Consider the following 19,481-nt stretch of genomic DNA (forward strand, 5'->3'; position numbering starts at 1 on the left):
CTAAGTATCAAGTCCATCAAGTGGCATTCAAAAATTTATTAAAATCCTCTTGAGAAAGGATGAGGTTTGACACTGTTAAATTTGTCTGGTTTTGTTTTTCACAAAAGAGATCAACGGGAATCGAAGTATTCAAACTTTACACAGAAGGTGCACCTATGTGGCAGTTTCTATAGGATTTATAGAAGTTGAGCCCTCTTTGAAATCAATGGAGCTTGGTTTTGCAGTCTTCTGATAGCAGCAAAAAGTGCAACTGGAGGATAACTACGATGAGCAGAGCCAGTTTTCAGGAGTCCGCCTTCCCTCAGACATTGCCTCTGTGCTGGAGAACACGCTGGTCAAAACCCGGCGTGAGGTGGCCAAGATCACTTGAGCATGGCTAATGAAGAGAACAGGATGCTCGTGAATGCAGCAGCTGTCTGCTGGGAGAGACACCCCGTTTAATGGGAAGTTTTTAAAAAACCAAAACAATAGAAACATCAACCTCATCTGCCAAAACCAATGCTACTTGTCTGCTTGTAAGCTACGGGTAAAGGAAAATGGGTTTTATGAAAAAACGCCTGGGGAAGGTGTTTGCTACTTTGCCCTTTAACAGCCATAAATTTCTGGTTGCGTTTGAAGGGCGGAAATTTTAGGAAAAATCCGCAAGGACTGCAGCCTGGGCAGGCCGCAATTCCCCTTCAATCTCAGCCCCGCCGGGCACGATAAGGGATCTCCCGGTGCGCGCCGTCCCGGGCGGAGCAGGAGCCAGCGGAACCAGGCAGTTCGAATGCACCGGATGACTCCAAAAGGAGTCACCTCGGGAAAACCCTCGAATCCTCCAAAGCTGCCGTAGCAGCATTGCCATTCCTGCAATGCTTTACACGAAGCGCCACAGTCAGGGAGATGCCAGGGGAGCGACGGCACTCACAGCCATGTGGCGACTGGGACTAAGCAAACTTATTCATTTAATTGTGTTTTGAACAGGGTTTTTTCAAACCCCTTCGTGAAACTCGAGGCCTGTCCTGCTCCTCGGACCCAAAACCAGGGAACCGGCATCACCTGCCCAGCCCAAAACCAAGCACTGCGAGATGAACTGGGGGATGAAGGGCAGCCACCCCGCTCCCGGCACGGCCATCAGCGTCAAAACCAGGCTGAAGAAACATCTTTAAACCTCTCCGCCGGTGCGGGGCTGAGGCGCCGCGGCCGCCCCCCGGCGCCCCACACGCGGCGGGGCCGTGGCGCCGCCTGCTGCTCCCCCTAGCGGCGGCCCCGCGCCGCGCCCCGCCCCGGCCCCGCCCCCCGTGACGTCCGGCCCCGCCCCCGCGGCTCCGCCGCTGCCGCCGCGACTTGAGGGGCGCGCGCCGAGCTCCGTCCGCGGCCGCCCCGCGACAGCGCAGCGCCCGCTCCGCACCGCGAGCCGCGCTCCGCTCCCGGCACCGCCGCCGGCACCGCCCCTTCCCGCGCCTCTCCGCAGGTAAGCGCGGCATAACCGCTCCGTCCCCTCCGCGGGGCTTGCGCGGCTCGGGGGCTGCAGAGGACGAGGAGGAGGAGGATGTGGAGGGAAGTTTGGGCGCGCTCCCCACACCACCACCCGCTTCCCGGCGCCGGAGTGCGGGCACGGCGCTGCTGCGGCGGGGAGAGCCCGCCCGCTCGCCCTGCCGGCGGGGTGCGCGGCGCGGCGCGCAGCAGCGCAGAGGGCTTAGCCCGCACATCTGGAGCGCACCCGGGGGTTCCCCAAGCTGGGCGTGCGGTGCCGGCGCTGCCCCGGCCCCAGGAGAAGGAGCCGGCGCGAAGCCGCCCTGCGCGGGGGCGGAAAGCAGCGCGGGGGGACCCGCAGAGCAGCGCCCGCGCCCCGCGGCGCTGGGACCCCGGCCGCGCGTTTTAACGCGGATGGTGGGGGGTGCTCCTGCGCGAACCCCACGGTTGGGAAACTTCCCCCTCCCTCCATCCCTTCTTGCTGCATCTATTTAAGAAAAAAAAAAAAAATAAAAGAAAAAATCGAGGCGATGCGTTCGCGCCCCTGCGCAGCGCTGTCCCCCGCACCACCACAAAGTCTGCGGGCGAGAAGATGGGCAACAAAATGGTTGCACAGAAAGAATGCAACAGGCCCAAATTCCCGCCCCGACGCCCCACTTTCTTTGGGAAGAAGAGCTGGCTCATAATCCTCCTGCCATTCCATAGGTCCTCGCCTAGTTCTAATCAACTTTTTAGCTGTTTTCAGTGTATTGAGTGATTGTGTGCCCTCGTACAGGCACAGCTAATTAATTTATAAATGGCTTGCAAATAAATAATTCACTACGTACTTTGTTGCACACCTCATCTCTACGTGATTCTGACCTCAAAAAATCGTTTCACGGCTGCTGGATGTGCCAAAATATTTTGATTTTAACCCTTTTCCTCAAATGCAATTAGGAGCTGCAACTTAGTTGATCAGGCAGAGCCTAAGTATTTTCCTGCATTTCCCATCGTAGTGGTCCTGCTTCCCAGCATCTGCCATAGCTCACAGCAAGCAGGCACAGCTTTCTGATTTTGGGTTTGGTTGGCTGGTTCTTTTTTTGGATTCCTGCTTAGTTTCCAAGCTCATCCCCTTGGTGAATAAAAGCTCAGCTCTTGCACAGACAGCTGCCTTTCTGGCTCAGTCCTGCTCTTTGAGGTCGCCTCAATTTTAATCTCTCCGACCGCAGAGGGGTTTGAGCTCAACCCTGGCACATCCAGGCAAAGTTGCAAGGAGTGTTGCAAACGCGAGGACGAGTGTGTGTAATTAACTAATTCATGGAATGCTGTTACCGACGGGTTATTAATTCGGGCTGAAGGCAAGTCGCTTCCCTTCTGCAAGGGATCAGTTCTGCTCAGTTAACAGAGTACAGTGGAGTATTTTCTACACCCGATTCACACCAAAATGCAGAATTACTTTACAGTTAAATCTTATTCCTGCACATTAGCTGAAAGCATTTTCTCTTTGCCTCTTTGGAACAAGAAGATTCGCGTTTTGAATTTCCATGTACATCTTTTACACAAAGAAAAAGTGTACAAAGAGGCTGAAAATGTTCAGACTTTAAAAACCAGTTCATTATCCTGACCCCAATTTCCTTGTCTAAAATATACTGCCTAGAAAGATAGAAGCATCAGTTATGCTCACCATCTATTGCCTGGGGATATGGCATCTTAATGAACATTTCTTTGAATTAGACTGAAAAATGCATTTGTCAATTCAAGTGTATAAAGAAAATAATTATTTGCTATAAAACAGAAAGATCAGGCTGTGTTTTCCTTGTCAATATATGCCACGCACTAGGTCATACTCAAGAGCTTTCAGTGCCCTTCCCTCCCTCAAAAGAAAACCCACCTTCAAGTTTCCTTTAATTTATTCCAAACCCATACAATACAGCCCTGTTTAAGATAGGGTTTCAAATATTTCATAAACAAAAGGTATACCTGGGGTTTACAGAAAGCCAATTATCTTGAAATACACTGGGTTTATTCTAATCCTACTTCATGCTGCTATCAAGCTTTTTTATTTTTCCATCCACATTTAATCACTTCTAAAAGCTGTATTTTTTCCTGTCTTCTGTGCTCCTCCTGTGTACCAGAAACAGTGACAGCCCTTGGAATATATTTAAAATGCTAATTCTCTTCTCTTTTTTTTTTTTTTGTATACTTATACCATTTTAACTGGAGAACAACCAGATAAATACTGCAAGTAATCAGCATGGGAAATTCTTTAAACTCTCTAGAAGAGTGATTTGTTTTATTTTTTTATAACTCCCTCCTTTGCAAGCTGCCTCTGTTTTTCTCAACGGGAGGCTTTGTTGTAATTAAAGCAGAGAAGACTGGACAGCAGCAAAAAACATCTGACTTGTGGCTCTTAAAAGCACAGGTTTTGTAGCATGTACCACCCCCCAGTGGGCAAAAAACTCTGTAGTAAACTCACAGCGAGCTTTGATCTCCAGAAATAAAGTGGATACATTTTACAGGAAGAACGAAATAAAGATGAGTTTCTGGGTTGGGGTTTTTGGTGTTTGTTTAGGTTTGGTTTTTTCCTCTGTCACCAGTAGCTAAAAGCTGCCTGATATTGGGTAAGGCAATGGTGACTAATCAAAGCAATTGCTGGAGTTTGCAAACTTTGCAGTTGCAGTTTTTTGAAGTGGCTTCATTTGGGAGATGGCCATCTTTGCCTCCTTGCAGCAGGAAGCATGGATGCTAATGGCTAGTTAGCTCTTAAGTTTTTTCCTTAATCACTTCAAAGTGCAGGAATGCATGGAAGAATTAATATGTGATTGCTTACATTTCTTTTTAAAAGCAGCCAAATACCACTCAGGGCAGGAATCTTGCAAAGTGTTCAGTACATATCTTATGGCATCACTAACTCTCTTCTGCCTTTCGTGAGCTGTAAGAATCCAAACGTTCTTACAGCTTCACGTTTTTCTCTAATTTTTTGAGGAGCAAACTTACAGGAGATGAGCAAACAACTGCTTTAAAAAAGAAAGAAACAAAACGACTGAAACTTTATCTAGTGTTCAAGTAATGTTTTTACATGTCAGGAGTTTTGTGCCAGAAACTCCCTATCAGGTATAATTCTACCTAAACTTGTCAAGAGGGGAAAACCAGATTTTTTTCCCTTGAAACAATGGCAGCATTTGTTCTCTATTCTTTTATTTAATGCCCAGACAAGTTACCTCAGCAGCAGCTCTCAAAAAGAAAACCTAGAAGCCATAATTGGCTAAACTCAAAGAGCACTAAAGTACTAAAACACAAACTAAAAAACCAGTGCAAAAGATCCCCCCCTCAAAGTGTTTTCTTAACGTGCAACCTTTCCTGCAGCAGAGTAGTCAAAACAAGAGAGTGAGAAGCAATAGAGTAATAGTCTGGGCCTTTTCAACCCAGCATCTTCAAAACTAGGAAACATTTTAGAAGTAAACTTCAGAAGAGAGCCACTCAAAGTTCATTTCCATCCTCTACAGCAAATACAGGTTTGGCTGATCTTGGGTGTGGAGTCAAGCTTTTACTCAGAATTCATTTCTAAGTCAGATTTACTTGCATTTGAGGGAAGATCACATAAAAATTTGCATTTTTTAGGACACTTGAGTTAGACTTTATAAGACACAAGCAGTATTATTCCTACTGCACAAGAATTGGGAGCAAGTTTTCTGCAAGTAAATGAAATCTCCAGCTAAAAACAAAAACAAATTTCACTTGCACTCAGTGCTACAGTCTGACTGAAGGACTCACTCTCACTTTAACAAACTCCTTTGCATTTTTTACCCCTTGGAAAGACAGCTAGAGGACCTTCTGCTTGCCTAGCGCCAAACAAAAGGCTGGGGCACCTTCCTGAAATACGATGATCGTGGAAATTGCAGCTCCTAGACAGGGTGCTTAGAAAGCATTTTGCTGTCACTATCAACTAACCCTGAGTAATACACTTAAGGAAAACAAAGTGTGGACATTGTTTTAAGTCTAGATTAGCACTGTGGAACTTCTTTAAAAAAGAAAAGAAAAAAGTTGGTGAAGCTGTTTAGGCTGCAGCATGACCTTTGTAAGCACAATTGACATTATAAGCAGTAGATGGAGTTCTCAAGTATTTTAAAAAATAAGCACATTTTGTGTTTCTGCTATGTTTCAGATTCCAAACAAATACAGAGCTAATTCTGGAATAGAAGTACACTGGTTAAGCAAATTGGCTTATCGAGTATGTACATTCTAGTGGTGGCTTGGAATAAAAGTTTTGTCTTTTTCAACCTAAAAATACCTGGTAGTTTCCCTTTCCTCTGTTACTTAAGAAAGAAGCCACTGAGCTACCAGAGTTACTGCTGGAGAACACAGAGGTAGATTAGAAATTCAAATAAGCATGGTGTGACCTCAAGTGAGGCAGGTCTTGATTTTATTCACATTTTATATTAGCTTGGAAAGAAATCTTTGGTACTGTTTTTAGAAAAATCCCAACATTTCAAATATACAAAAACTATTTGTTTTGTTAAGCCACTGCCTGCCTGCAGTACACTGAGTGCAGCTGGGCTCCATACTTCAGGGTAAATACAATGTTCTTCTTATGTACTTTTTTTTTTATTAGCTCAACTTATGTTGAACATTTTAAAATGAGATGTCCCCTTTGCTGTACTGCAGCAAGAAATCCACATGCAAAGTCCAGACATTCCTGATATCTCTAGTAATTCACTAGCTTACACAGTCCCAGGAAAACTAATTTAACCATGTGGTTCAAAAAAAACTTCAGGAAAACATTCAACGTGGAATAAAGAGCAAAAAGGCTGCTGTTTAGTTTTTCCAATGTTACTTTTGTTACCAAAAAAACAAGGACTGATTTTTTTGCATTTTAAAATTATTAGCACAGTTTCTAAAATCTGGTCTGCTCAAAAATAATGGCTTCTTTCAAAACCATGTGTCCATGAAGCCTCCCAATCTGATGCTGCAGAAACCTGGACACAGTGTCTGTACCAGTGGGGGTCACTTCTCTTTTCATCCTGCCGGATCAGCTATAATGACTTGGTGTCAGGGAATATTTAGAGACAGCTCAAGAAGGGGAAAGTTGAAGCATGGCAGCACGATTCCCTTCTTCTCTTAGACAGATCACTGGAGCCTTTGATATGCAAAAACATTGTTTTCAGCTATAGCTTGAGATATGAAAGGGAAGTGCAAGATATCAAACAATCAAGACCTGAAGAAAACTATTCTAAGTTTAGAAAAGGGAGTGGGGGGTATGGTCTTAATCCACATTTTTGAAACAGTGTCGTCTTCTCCAAAGAGACCTTTTCTTTTTCTTGCTCTTGTTTTCATGTAATTTTGAGAGAAGGGATAAAAAAATTCCAGGAACTTAATGAGCTTTAGTGCTTTCATTTTAATCCTACACATTACTGCTATTATAATAGTGGCAATAAATGAAGAGATGACTATCAAATGAAGCACAGAGGAAACAGTTTATGTGCTAGAAAGGTAAAATAAATGAACTTGCTGTGTGCATGTATCTATGTAATGTATGCATACTAGAGCCAACGTTTTGCTTAATACTAACAAGTTTTTTACAGCTCAGAGTTCTAAAGAAAATTTATGATTTTAAGTACTTAAAAGTTATTGTAGCCTTCAAAGGCCTATTAAAGGAATTTATATTCCTATTTCACTATACCCTTCCAAAAAATGCCTTCTATCACGACTTCACATTAGTTCCTAAGAGACACCATTTTTTTTCTACAGCTGTTGAGTTGCTCTTTATTTCAGAGTTTTAGGAATAGGGCCTGGGCTTCTTTCCCCAACCATTTGAGTAATACAGAGCAAGAAAACTAGACACTGGAAGAATACAGAGCTTTTTTGTTCCATCTCATAATGATTATATAATTTACCCAAATTACATAAGTTACCACTAAACATGCATTCCCTTCTGTTTAAAATGTGGCCACATAGATTGTGCTTTTGCCTTAAATAAAGCATACATAAAAATACTTCTTTATGCCATCGTGGGGGTCTCTCATTTTGAGGTTTTTTTTTTTTTCCATTGGACAACTGCTGAAAGCAAAGCTCTGAAGAGCACGAAAGCAGCAGCAGGAGAGAAGAGTCTTTTCCACTCCCTCGCTGAGTAGTCACACCATCTCTCAAATGGGGGGCTTTGGGATGTTGTTTTTTTTTTAATGGTTAACATTTTTCTGTGAGAAAGAGCAGCAGAATTTGTATCTAATTAAATATATCACTGCATATTCTGTGTTGCTGTAAGGAGTTTGACTGGTCTGTTTCATAACAGACCTGCTACAAATTGCAAAAGACATTTTTAAAACAGAGAGTGTTTGTGTTTAGGTCAAGTATTTTACAGAGGAGCAGAAGATGCTCTAGTTTTGCTCCCAGGAAGGCAGCTAAGCAAGCATTACTCAGCACACTGTTCCTGCCAAGTATTTTGGTTCCGAGGATTGTGCTCAGTCCCGTGGACAAACGTGATGTCACAAAAGGGAAAAGCAAGTACACATTAAGGATTTGTTTCATTTCAGATTTAACCACTTCTATTTCAGACATGCTACCTACAGACTCGCTGGGGGCTTGGTATCTCACTGGATACTTTATGCACTAGTGATACGAAGTAGCCCAAGTTAAAAATGCTGTTTAAAAAATCATTAGCATTCTGTAAGAAATACAAAGGGAAGAAATAATATTTTTCTCCTTTTTAGAAATTTTACAGCCTAAACCCACCCATGTATTGCCAAACAGCGGACACAGATGCCTGGCTAGTCCCTAGCTCAGAATCAACATGCTGCGAGTGGGAAATACATTCATACAATACTTTGGCAAAAATAAAAATGCTTTCCCTTTCTCCCAGTAGCTAGTGAAGAGTAATTAGCTCATTTTACACTCAAAACCAAGGAGAAGATCATCTGTTTACCAGGAACACAAAGCAAGCAACCATTTTGGCATCCTCCAAGGAGGCAACACTGGCATTTGACATCAGATGAAAAACATAATTCACAAATATTTTATTACTCTGCCTTTATTTTTCTACTGAAACAAGGGAAAATACAGTTCCAGCAAAACTGCAGTAACATGAAACTACACAGCAAAACATTTTCTGAAAGAGCTCTGTGGATTTTGCTGAAATATCAATGCCTTGGGGAAACAAGGTGTGTTACTCATGTACAGGGGATGCAACCCTAATAACTAGTGTGCACCAGTTGTTATTAATTCCAATTTTTTTTGTTTTTACTTTTGCAGGACATTAGGAGTTCGAGGAAAGCTTTCAAAGGGGAGTTTTCTGGGAAGGAAATCATATTTTTGTGGGTTTTTTTTTTATAATGAAGAAAACCATCTGAATTGCCTGATGTTTCTGTGGTAAAGTAACTTGCATTCTTGCAGCACAGGAGGAATTCTTTCCTGCATTACAAATTTGGAAGAAGTGTTAAAAAGTGAGTGTTGGAAAATGGTTCTCTGAAAGAGGTGTGGATGTATCAGGATGTAGCTACTGTACAAAGGTCATACTTGGATAATTCTGGATAGGAAAAAGCATCCCTTTCCTGACCTCCTGAAGAGGCTGCAATCCTTCGAGCCTCAGCATAATGAATGGTTTCTATCACGCGGCACTAAAGTTCCCTCCTCTGACTACTACGCTGCACAGAAGAGTTTGTAAGAGTTACAAAGAAAGCAATTCCTGCTAAAGGCATTAAACCAAACAAAAGAGGCTCTTCATTCACAGACTTTACATGAGGACTAAAATAGAAGGAAGCTGAAGCTTTTCTACACTGGGGCCTGGTGTGCTTATATACCATGATAAATCTTGGTTGGAATGCTCATTGAGTATCGTGCCAGGAGCCAGGAAACACACACCACCACCACCAAGGACCATCTGAGTAAACACCATCGAGGAAAAAACTGCTTCATGGAGTAAACCGTAAGAGTGACTGGGCAGAAAGACATCCCTTCACTGGATATCCTCAAGCACAAAATTTACTCATACCTTTAAATACGGTAGGATCAATATAAATTTATTTTCCTTTTCATGCCTCTGAGAATAAAGTTCAATTAATATATGAACCCATAAGAGAAAAGGTCATGACACCACTTAATGCATAGGTCATCTTGCAGGAGTTCTCACAACCCTAATTACAATGGTAATTGAATTATGTTGTCTTAAAAGCTATAAAAATGCTAATTACCTGAGCTCAGTGTACAAACACACTACCAATGCAAAGTACAATCTCAGTCTCAAGAGTTAATTTATACTATGCTAGTAATAAGAAGGGAAAATGTGGTTAAACCTGCCAAATAGACTCTTAGGAGTGTGCTACTTAGTAAGACGACTTTTGAGAATGACAAATATTTAAACATGAAATTAAGCATGTAATGAAATATTTCATCCAGTGAACTAGAAAGCCATAGCTCTACCAGTTACCTGCCAGTTGTAACATTCACCTTTCCGAAGCTTGAAAACCAAGCAAAATGTTCCACGGTGTTTGTGAGTTACACACTGTGAAGCTGAGCACTGGGGAAGACTTGGGAAAATGTCTTCACTGGCCCTCACTCTTTTTGTCTGCATTTTATGCTTTGCTTTTAGGGATTTTTTTTTAACTTCTGAAATAGCTACCACTAGACTTGTGAGTTTGGTAAGGGTTTTATAGTTCACTTAAGGGCTCCTGAGGAAGTTAGCTGGCTTAGGAATTACTTCTTATCTTTCAGATATAGAATGATTTACTTGAACTCTGGTGTGACTTTAGTTCTGTTCTTATCTTCTATCTGTGAACAAAGATTGTCGGTACACATGAAATGGGAAGGAATCCTTAGAAAGAGTCTTGGTGCTTAAGCAAAATAATTCACAGATCAGGCATGCTTGATTCTGTTATTTTCAATCACTGTGCAGAATAACCTATTTAGTTAAATGAATTAGTACAAGTAGTAGAATTATTGATGTAAGGAAAAGAGAGTAAAATGCATCTAAGCACTTGAATTTTGGTTTAATGTGTGTTTCAGATGTCTTCTGTAATGTTGAAGTTGATTTTTTTATTGCGGTTTCTTCACTGATGATCTGGATAATTTTGTTTGTTTGGTTTTTTTAGATTGTTGAAGATCAGAACTGTATAGAAATCTCATCATTCCTGACCATGATTAGTGTTACCTGGAGCATCTTCCTAGTTTGGACTAAAATAGGGCTGTTACTTGACATGGCACCTTATTCTGTTAGTGCCAAACCATGCCCTTCAGTATGTCGCTGTGATGTGGGTTTCATATATTGTAATGATCGCGATTTGACGTCTATTCCTACAGGAATCCCAGAGGATGCAACTACCCTCTTCCTTCAGAACAATCAAATAAATAATGCTGGGATTCCTTCAGAACTGAAGAACTTGCTTAGGGTGGAAAGAATATATTTATACCGCAACAGCCTAGATGAATTCCCCACTAACCTCCCTAAGTACATTAAGGAACTGCATTTGCAGGAGAACAATATAAGGACCATTACTTATGATTCACTTTCAAAAATTCCTTATCTGGAAGAACTGCATTTGGATGATAATTCTGTTTCTGCCGTTAGCATCGAGGATGGAGCTTTCCGGGACAACATCTATCTCAGACTTCTTTTTCTCTCTCGAAATCACCTTAGCACCATCCCCTGGGGTTTGCCTAAAACCATAGAAGAGCTACGCTTGGATGATAATCGTATTTCCACAATTTCTGAGCTGTCCCTTCAAGACCTTACAAATCTAAAACGCCTTGTTTTAGACGGAAATCTTCTAAATAATCATGGATTAGGAGACAAAGTCTTCATTAATCTAGTCAATCTTACAGAATTGTCATTGGTCCGCAATTCACTCACAGCTGCTCCGGTGAATTTGCCGGGAACAAACCTAAGAAAGCTTTATCTCCAAGAAAACCACATCAACCGTGTGCCACCCAATGCTTTCTCTTACTTACGGCAGTTGTACCGACTAGATATGTCCAATAACAATCTCAGCAATTTACCTCAGGGTGTCTTCGATGATCTGGACAACATCACTCAACTTTTTCTTCGCAACAACCCTTGGCACTGCGGGTGCAAAATGAAATGGGTCCGTGACTGGTTACAGTCACTGCCTTTAAAAGTGAACGTACGCGGACTGATGTGTCAGGCACCAGAAAAAGTACGTGGAATGGCTATCAAAGACCTCAGCGCAGAACTGTTTGACTGTAAGGACGATAGCGTGATAAGCACCGTCCAAATCACTACTGCAGTACCAAACACGTTATACCCAGCCCAGGGACACTGGCCCATTTCTGTGACCAAACAACCAGACGTCAAGACTCCCAACCTAAATAAAAACTACAGAACCACAGCGAGCCCGGTACGTAAAATCATTACAATATTTGTGAAATCCGTAAGCACGGAGACTATTCACATCTCCTGGAAAGTTGCACTACCGATGACTGCTTTGAGACTGAGCTGGCTCAAGATGGGTCACAGCCCTGCCTTTGGATCTATAACTGAAACTATAGTTACAGGCGACAGAAACGACTATTTGCTCACGGCTCTCGAACCGGAGTCACCGTACCGTGTGTGCATGGTTCCCATGGAAACCAGCAACATCTATCTCTCCGATGAAACACCCGAATGCATCGAGACCGAGACGGCGCCTCTTAAGATGTACAACCCTACCACCACCCTCAATCGGGAGCAGGAGAAAGAGCCTTACAAAAACTCCAGCTTGCCCTTGGCCGCCATCATCGGCGGCGTGGTGGCGCTGGTGGCCATAGGGCTGCTGGCCCTGGTCTGCTGGTACGTCCACAGAAACGGGTCCCTGTTCTCCCGGAACTGCACCTACAGCAAGGGACGCCGGAGAAAAGATGACTATGCCGAAGCGGGAACCAAGAAGGATAACTCCATCTTGGAAATCAGGGAGACTTCTTTCCAGATGATACCAATAACCAGTGACCAAGTGTCCAAGGAGGAATTTGTAATACACACCATCTTCCCACCTAATGGCATGAATCTGTACAAGAACAGCCACAGTGAAAGCAGTAGTAACAGGAGCTACAGAGACAGTGGTATTCCAGATTCAGATCATTCACACTCATGATACTGAGGGACGTGAAAGACTGGTTTGGGTTTTGTTGGGTTTTTTGGGTTTGTTTTGTTTTTTAAAGAAAACAAGAAAAGACTGACTTAACAGTTGCTGTTCTACTGCAAAACACTGGATTAAAAGACTGACAAAGCAATGTACTGTACATTTGCCATATAATTTATATTTAAGAACTTTTTATTAAAAGTTTCAAATTTCAGGCTACTGCTGCGATTAATGTAGTGGGGATACCTGACCACAATTCTATATTTTAGTATTTTTTAGTAATTTGTACTGTATTTTCCTTGCTAATATTGAAGTTACAGACCATTTAACTTTTGTGTTCTACTGAGTAAGATGACTTGTTGACTGTGAAAGTGAATTTTCTTGCCGTGTTGAGCAGTCAGAACATTCATCTGAGATCCTTGTAAGTGTAAGCACAGGTCATTTTTCACTTTGGTATCAATAAAATAATGTTGAACCTGGCAAGTCAGGAAGATCAAAAATGGTTACAAAAACTCACAGAAATTCCAGTGTTGGGTCTATTAAATCTGTAAACCACAACAATATTCAATAAACAAAAAATGTGTGTAGTAATGGGCAATATCAGCTGTCTGGATATATCCATTCAACAGTGGTGAAATACAATTTAAGTGAGAATAATCAAATTGATGATATGCATGAGAATGAAGCTTTTTGACAGGTGTTAAAAAAACCCCGTAATTGCTAGAGGAAAGCATAATCAAATTCCTAACAAAGAATTTTTAAAAAAATAAAAACTGCTAGGCTCTACAAACCAAGGGGTAGATACAGTTCAGGAATAGTTTTTTTGGTTATCAGAATCAGTGGTCTGTGTATTACAGACAAAATAGTGATGGATGCTCACAGGCATTTGGGAGACAAGGGCAGGAAGACAGAGACAACACTTAGAAACTGCTTTGAAAAGAAAAAGGGCTGAAAGTGCAGTTTCACAAGAAAAGAGAGCAGGACAAAACCCAAGGCAATAAAAGCAAGGTCTCAAAAACTGTGGTCCCAAAGGTGAGCAGACAAATGGAGAATGCAGCCATTCTGAAGCATATACGAATCTGTGTTCAGTACAATGCTGTTACAGTCAGGAATACTGCCCATTACTGTCACAGTTATCCAGAAATTCCTTGGTAAATCTGTAAGGTAACATGTTTCTTTCTGCCTTCCTGCTGAACTATGAGCTATTATGTTTAAACCCCAAGCCACTCTTTGTTGCAATAATCATTCTGTTTCTTCAACTAAAAACCAAAGTGCTTTGTACGCCCTTTGGCCAGTCTTGTGTGTGCCTTGATCCAACACTACATGTATCAAGCTTTTAAAAACTAAGAAAAAAGGAAATAATAAAATACCCACCTTTTCATACATAACTTAACTATGAAAAATACTGGTCTTATTCATGAATGAAGCTGAAAAAGTACTTCAGAATTATGCTGCACCTCTGCAGTGCTCTGATAAGAAACCCACTCGGAAGCTACTACTTCTCAGGTCATGAGCTTCTGTGTTCAGGTTAACAGTATTACCCTTGCAGGTTTTCTTCATTATTAATCACTGGATAAAAAGTTTTCACAACAGTGAACAGTGTGAACAATGAAAGGGAGGGAAGGCATGGAGTTACAACCCTCTGAAGTACAGGGGTTTTTTTAAAGAAACAGCAAATGAAAAAATTTAATATTTCAGACAATATCTCAGACAAGAAGGAATGTATACCAAATGCAGTTTAATTCTATGAGAATTTTAGTGTTGCTTGGCCTGTTTCCCTAAGAGTAGTAAAGAACAAGAGATGAAGAAAGAGTGACCAACACTGAAACTAATGGTTTCAGCCATCAGCCTGCAAATGAATCTCCTACCAGGAATCCATCTAACTGCAGAGACCCAAAATTTCCAGTAACACACATATTTTTCATCCCCATTTTCCAGATGCGCCATGGGAAGTTCCTCTCCAAACTCCCTGTAGCACGGAATTGTTGACACATCACTTTCAGAAATGTCTCCTGCAGTTTCCTGAGCAGTGGAGCCCCGCGGCACTGTTCTTCCTTGCTGACCTCATACAAACCATGTCTCCTTTGCATGGAGCATTGAATGGATCCATGGAAAGGGGAGTGTAACGCTCAGCTCAGTGTAATGCACCAAACAAGACTACTTTGCCCTGTGCTCCCATCAGGTGCCAATCTAGGGAAGGGCAAGAAAGCCAAGACTGAGCATGTGGAGCCCTCATTATGTCAATGTGCAAAAAGCTTCCCAAGCAATGAGCAGGGAAGGAAAATGACAGAGGGACTGGACAGACCTGTTCTTTGTCTACTCTCACACAGGGGCATCCCTGATACCTGAGCCCATGAAATGGCTGGGTCACTGGCAAGAGAGCCTAGTTCTTTGCCAGCAGTTCTCTGGTTACAAAATTAAACAGGTTTTGTTGGATTTTCAAGCTATTTGAAAACCTCTGTCTCAATTGGCTCCTAATTTATGTTGTGAAAAAGGTAAAAACACTCAGTGAGTACCTTGCCTTCTGAGGCACCTAAGCCAGAAGTGCCTGGTAATGGTATGTACCAACTCCAGTGATGCCACACAAGGTCATAAGGGTATAAAAAAGTTGGCATTTGAAGAGATAATTGTATGACAGTCTTACATAAAATGACTTTTTTATGTGACATTTTTGCCTGTGAGGCAGTAGGGTGCAAATCCAAAACAACTTCAGTAAATCAACCCAGTTGTTCCTACTTCACCTTCCACCAGCAAGAGTGAAAACCTGGACAGGGCTGTCTTCCTCAGACAACCAAGTCAGGCTTGCAGGAGAGCTGGTGTCCTCCTAGCACATGTGATTGTCAATGTAAAAAATGGCACTCTGGAGTGTACAAGACCTTCCTCAGGTTCTACAGGAACGCTTACTCCACACACATCATGTTAAATTTAATTTGGCAAGTGAAAGACTGCTTTCAAACTAAACTGTGGTTTTTTCTTTGGCTGTTTTCACAAAGTTCTGTTCCTCTCCATGTCAGGCCCAGCCCTTCAAGACTGCTGCTTATGCTGGTGCTGCAGTTGCTGCATGCAGTGCCCCCAGCCCCATCATCAATCCCTTCAGTTAGGTACATACACAGGCAAAGCAGATTACTACAGTAGGCACTTTATTCAGCACATTTATCAAAATAACACTAAACCATATTAAATTTATCTCAATTTTCGAATTCCATGTTATTTCTGTGTAATATTCAATATTTAATTGTGGAGCAAGGGGTGGGATTTTTTTCAGTGTTGCCTAAACCCACATGCAGAGTTCACTTGATCAGTACTCTCCATATTCAAATACTATCCTAAGTATCTTTTACATTCTTTATCATTGTCCCTTTTTAAATTTATCTTGCTATCCTGAATTGCCCACAGTTCTGTTTTAACCTGAAAGCTGTCTCCAAAAACACCCTAGTACTTTGGAAACAGTGTTAATTTTGTCTCGTCTTGGCACTTTCCAGAGCTAGGGCCTGATGGGTCCTTTGAACTCAGTATATTCTATGATTCTGTGAGAAACTTGCTTCATTTATAAGCTGTTATTTCCTAGCTTTCTACCAGAGCCTGATGTGCAGCAACTGTTGGGGTTTTCTGATTGGTTTTTTTTTGTTTTTTTCTTCTGGCTTCTACAGTACCAAATTCAAAGTATTATGGTCTTGGAACACAGTTTCCATCTCTCCTGCTAATGCACTAGTGAGCATGCAAGCTATCTTGTGCCAATGCTGTACATATTGAATGTAGAGCAGCAAATGCAATAAAGCAAGAGCAAAAGTAATAAAGGCTTATTTGCTATTAAAATAATTTACTGATGACATAATGCACTAAAGCATATATAGACTTCCCTGCTAAGAGGATAAAATTTTGTACATTCACCTGCAGATAAAGTTGGATTAGATCTTCAGAAGTGAGCTGGCAGATGCCATCTGCATCAATTTATCCAAACCACATTTGTTTGAGATAGTTCTGGGCAGAACCATAATTCACACGGGTACTCTACTTTCAAAATGCCTTAACCTTACTTCCAAATCCATATATTGTTTCAGCATCACCTAGGGACTGATCTTTGTTTAACTAACTGTTTCTTTACTGATACCAGAACAGCCAGAGCTTCAAGCCACAAGCCAGCACTTAACCATCAGTGATTTTTTTTTTCAAAGCATGAAGTTACTCCATGCCTGAGGAGTTTTCATCTTCCAAACTAGCCCAGAGTGGTTCCATAGACAGAAAAAGCTCATTGATTGAATTCAGACATCAAAATTTTACTTTTTTTTGTCTTTGCAGATGAATTTAATTTTGGGGTGGTGGATAAGAGTCCCACCCTTGTGATGAAATTACAGCCCTTTCAAACACTCTGAAGGTACAGCCATGACGCAGGTGTTAAATTCTGGACACAACTGCTTTAAAAGTCTTTTCTTTTGGTAATCATGAATGTTTGATTTAACAGTTCTTTCATCAAATCGCTGCCTGCTTCTCTCAAAAAAACTAGAAAAAAGCAGAACGTGAATCTCAGAAAAAGGGTGGCAAAGCAGATACTCAAAACAAGCATCACCTTGTTTTCTCAGCACAGGACACCAAGTCAGATACTCACAGCATGGTAGTCTTTTAAGTGATGCCTGAGGAACATTTCTCCCCTGGGGGAAGCCAAGACACTTCAAATGGGTGTTAAATAAACATTCTCTGGATTTTTGATGGTCTAAGGCAAAGGCATACAATACATATTTTGGCAACCAAGCAAACCTCCATCATGCATGGACATCATAAATGCCCTATGCCTGAAACCTGCAGGTCAGGACTGCAGATGGGAATTTCCCAGCTTCAACTGCTTTTCACAGCCCCTTTTTGTTTTCTTAGGATGGAAATTTAATGGAGTCACAGTATAAAACCCCTCAAGATTAACAACATGAGCTGAAAACATCTTTTTGATATCTGAAGCTGGACCTTCCGAGCTTAGCAAGAACACTCATAAATAAGTTATAAAAATAGAAGGATCTTAATAGGGCTAATTAAATAATCTGACTTGTTCAAGCTGGTTGATAGTGTTCATATAGGCTGATACTCTGTCCTGAACAGCCCTCTTAAGTCATCAAAAACAGGGAGCAGATCATAGCCAAGGGCTAGCACACGCTCCTGTCCCCTTGCTGAGCTTAAGGAATGTCTATCTATAGACAGAGCTGTGGAAGGTCTAATTGTTCCAACTCGAGGGGCTGCACCGTGTTCTTTAATCACTAACTGTGGGAACATCATTTACAAAAGGATGAAATTATGCACATTATGCATAATTTAATGTCCCTAATTTATGCAAAATATTTAAAAATTTATTTAGCTCAGAACTGCACATCCAATTTATGTAATACTGCTTTCCTCCAGTGGCCTTGGTCCCTGGTAAATGCCTACTAGGAAACTGACTTCCCACATGAAAACAGATGTTTTTTGTGGATGTGGGGATCAGGTTTGTTTAATATTTTGTCTGGTCCTTTTTTTTTTTTTTTTTTTTTTTGTAATTAGGAACAAAAAATAATTTTACAGCAAATCTTTCCATTTTTAAGGGGATACAATTCAACTGGTTGATAATTTTAAATGAATACCCTCAGACACGGCAGGTGCTGGTGTGACAAAAGATGTCCCCACAAACTCTGTTTTCCCATCTCACCTCACAATAATGCTTTCCAGGGTTTTAACTTGAAGCCTTGCTTTCATTGCAAGGATTGCAAAAAGGTAATGAAATCTGTTTCAACACTCTAAGATCAAAACCAGGGACTTATAAATTTTGAGATGCACACGAGTAGTTGTATTTACATAATGCAGGAGTGGCTTAGAATCAGCATCTTTCAGGCTAGATTACACACAGAAGGCCATGGCAAATCTAAGCCTTTGTCCACCTCTGAGCCTGCTGTATTAACAAAATTTCCTACATTGCTAGACCAAGCATCAGCAGCTTCAACAGGCAGTGCAAGAAGGCCTCCTTACCTTACACATCCTCTTCAGCTACTGGTTTGTGTGTGTAAAGTTAATTTGACTTCCTTAGGGGTTGTTTTTCCATGGATTCAATGAGGAAGTACAAAAGTAACCGTTTTTAAAAAGGTAAACCCTTCTACCAAGGAATGGTGACAAAACAGAGGATTTAAGAAATGATGTTTTAACTGTTATTCCAGAATTACATCCCAAATACAAGCCTGTGTAAACCCTCTGCACTTCCTGATCATGTAGAATATGCTCACCTCCTGTTTAAGCTACATTTAATGGACACAAGTTATTTGCATTGCACTCCTCCTCAAACTATTTTCATTTTCTACACAGTTTGAGCGTGGAGAGGTACAGAATCTGTGGTATTCTGTTTGTTTACCTGGTTTCAGTAATCTTCTCAAGCAACATTAAGACACTTATTTCCAAAGCCTGATGGAATAAATTACTGCCCATGAGGAACAGTAGCTCGTTAACAGAAAGAAAGCCATATACAGGGAAATGCTCACCCAGTGAGTAAATATAATTTTACAGCATTAGCTGATAACACAGAACCTCTGCCTAATGTCTTTAAAGCAATTATTTTACCTTATGAACTCTTTAATGGCATGTAACCTACTTCATCCTCTAAAAACCTTTTCATTTCTTCCTGATACAGAAATTACATACAGCATGCTGAAATAAAAATTAAGAAAAACGCCACAGTACTGCCAGGTCTTGAAAGTATTTCTAGTTGCTGAAATTCAGCACTTTGCAGCCAAATGAAGCAGTCAGGAGAATATCACTGGGGGAGCTAAACTGCTGACCTCGTGCAATTTTTTTGGAACGGCATTTTTTTGGAACTGTAAGACCTCACCAGCTCAACCATGGCTGTCTCAGACAGACCCTCACCTCTCCCAGTTACACACCTTGTTGTTTTTGATTACAGGAAAATTTCTAAGTACCTTTAAGGGTCAAAAAGGTTGAGCACCAGCAGGACAACCACCATCTCTAGGCTCTTCTTTC

At 41.5% G+C, this 19,481-nt stretch overlaps 2 protein-coding genes across 8 annotated transcripts in view; one reads left to right on the top strand and one right to left on the bottom strand.

Annotated features, from left to right (window-relative positions):
- The window catches only part of MACROD2 (mono-ADP ribosylhydrolase 2), an 844,207-nt gene that overhangs the window by 732,361 nt on the left and 92,365 nt on the right, over positions 1–19,481 (bottom strand). The gene's annotated exons all lie outside the window — the stretch shown is intronic.
- Positions 1,321–13,095, top strand: FLRT3 (fibronectin leucine rich transmembrane protein 3). The gene is made up of 3 exons (XM_038130843.1): positions 1,321–1,453; positions 8,680–9,429; positions 10,515–13,095. Exon 3 carries the CDS (start codon positions 10,560–10,562, stop codon positions 12,507–12,509), a length of 1,950 nt encoding a protein of 649 aa, XP_037986771.1. The 5' UTR covers positions 1,321–1,453; positions 8,680–9,429; positions 10,515–10,559; the 3' UTR covers positions 12,510–13,095.

Source organism: Motacilla alba, chromosome 3, assembly GCF_015832195.1.
Source record: "Motacilla alba alba isolate MOTALB_02 chromosome 3, Motacilla_alba_V1.0_pri, whole genome shotgun sequence".
NCBI lineage: Eukaryota > Metazoa > Chordata > Aves > Passeriformes > Motacillidae > Motacilla > Motacilla alba.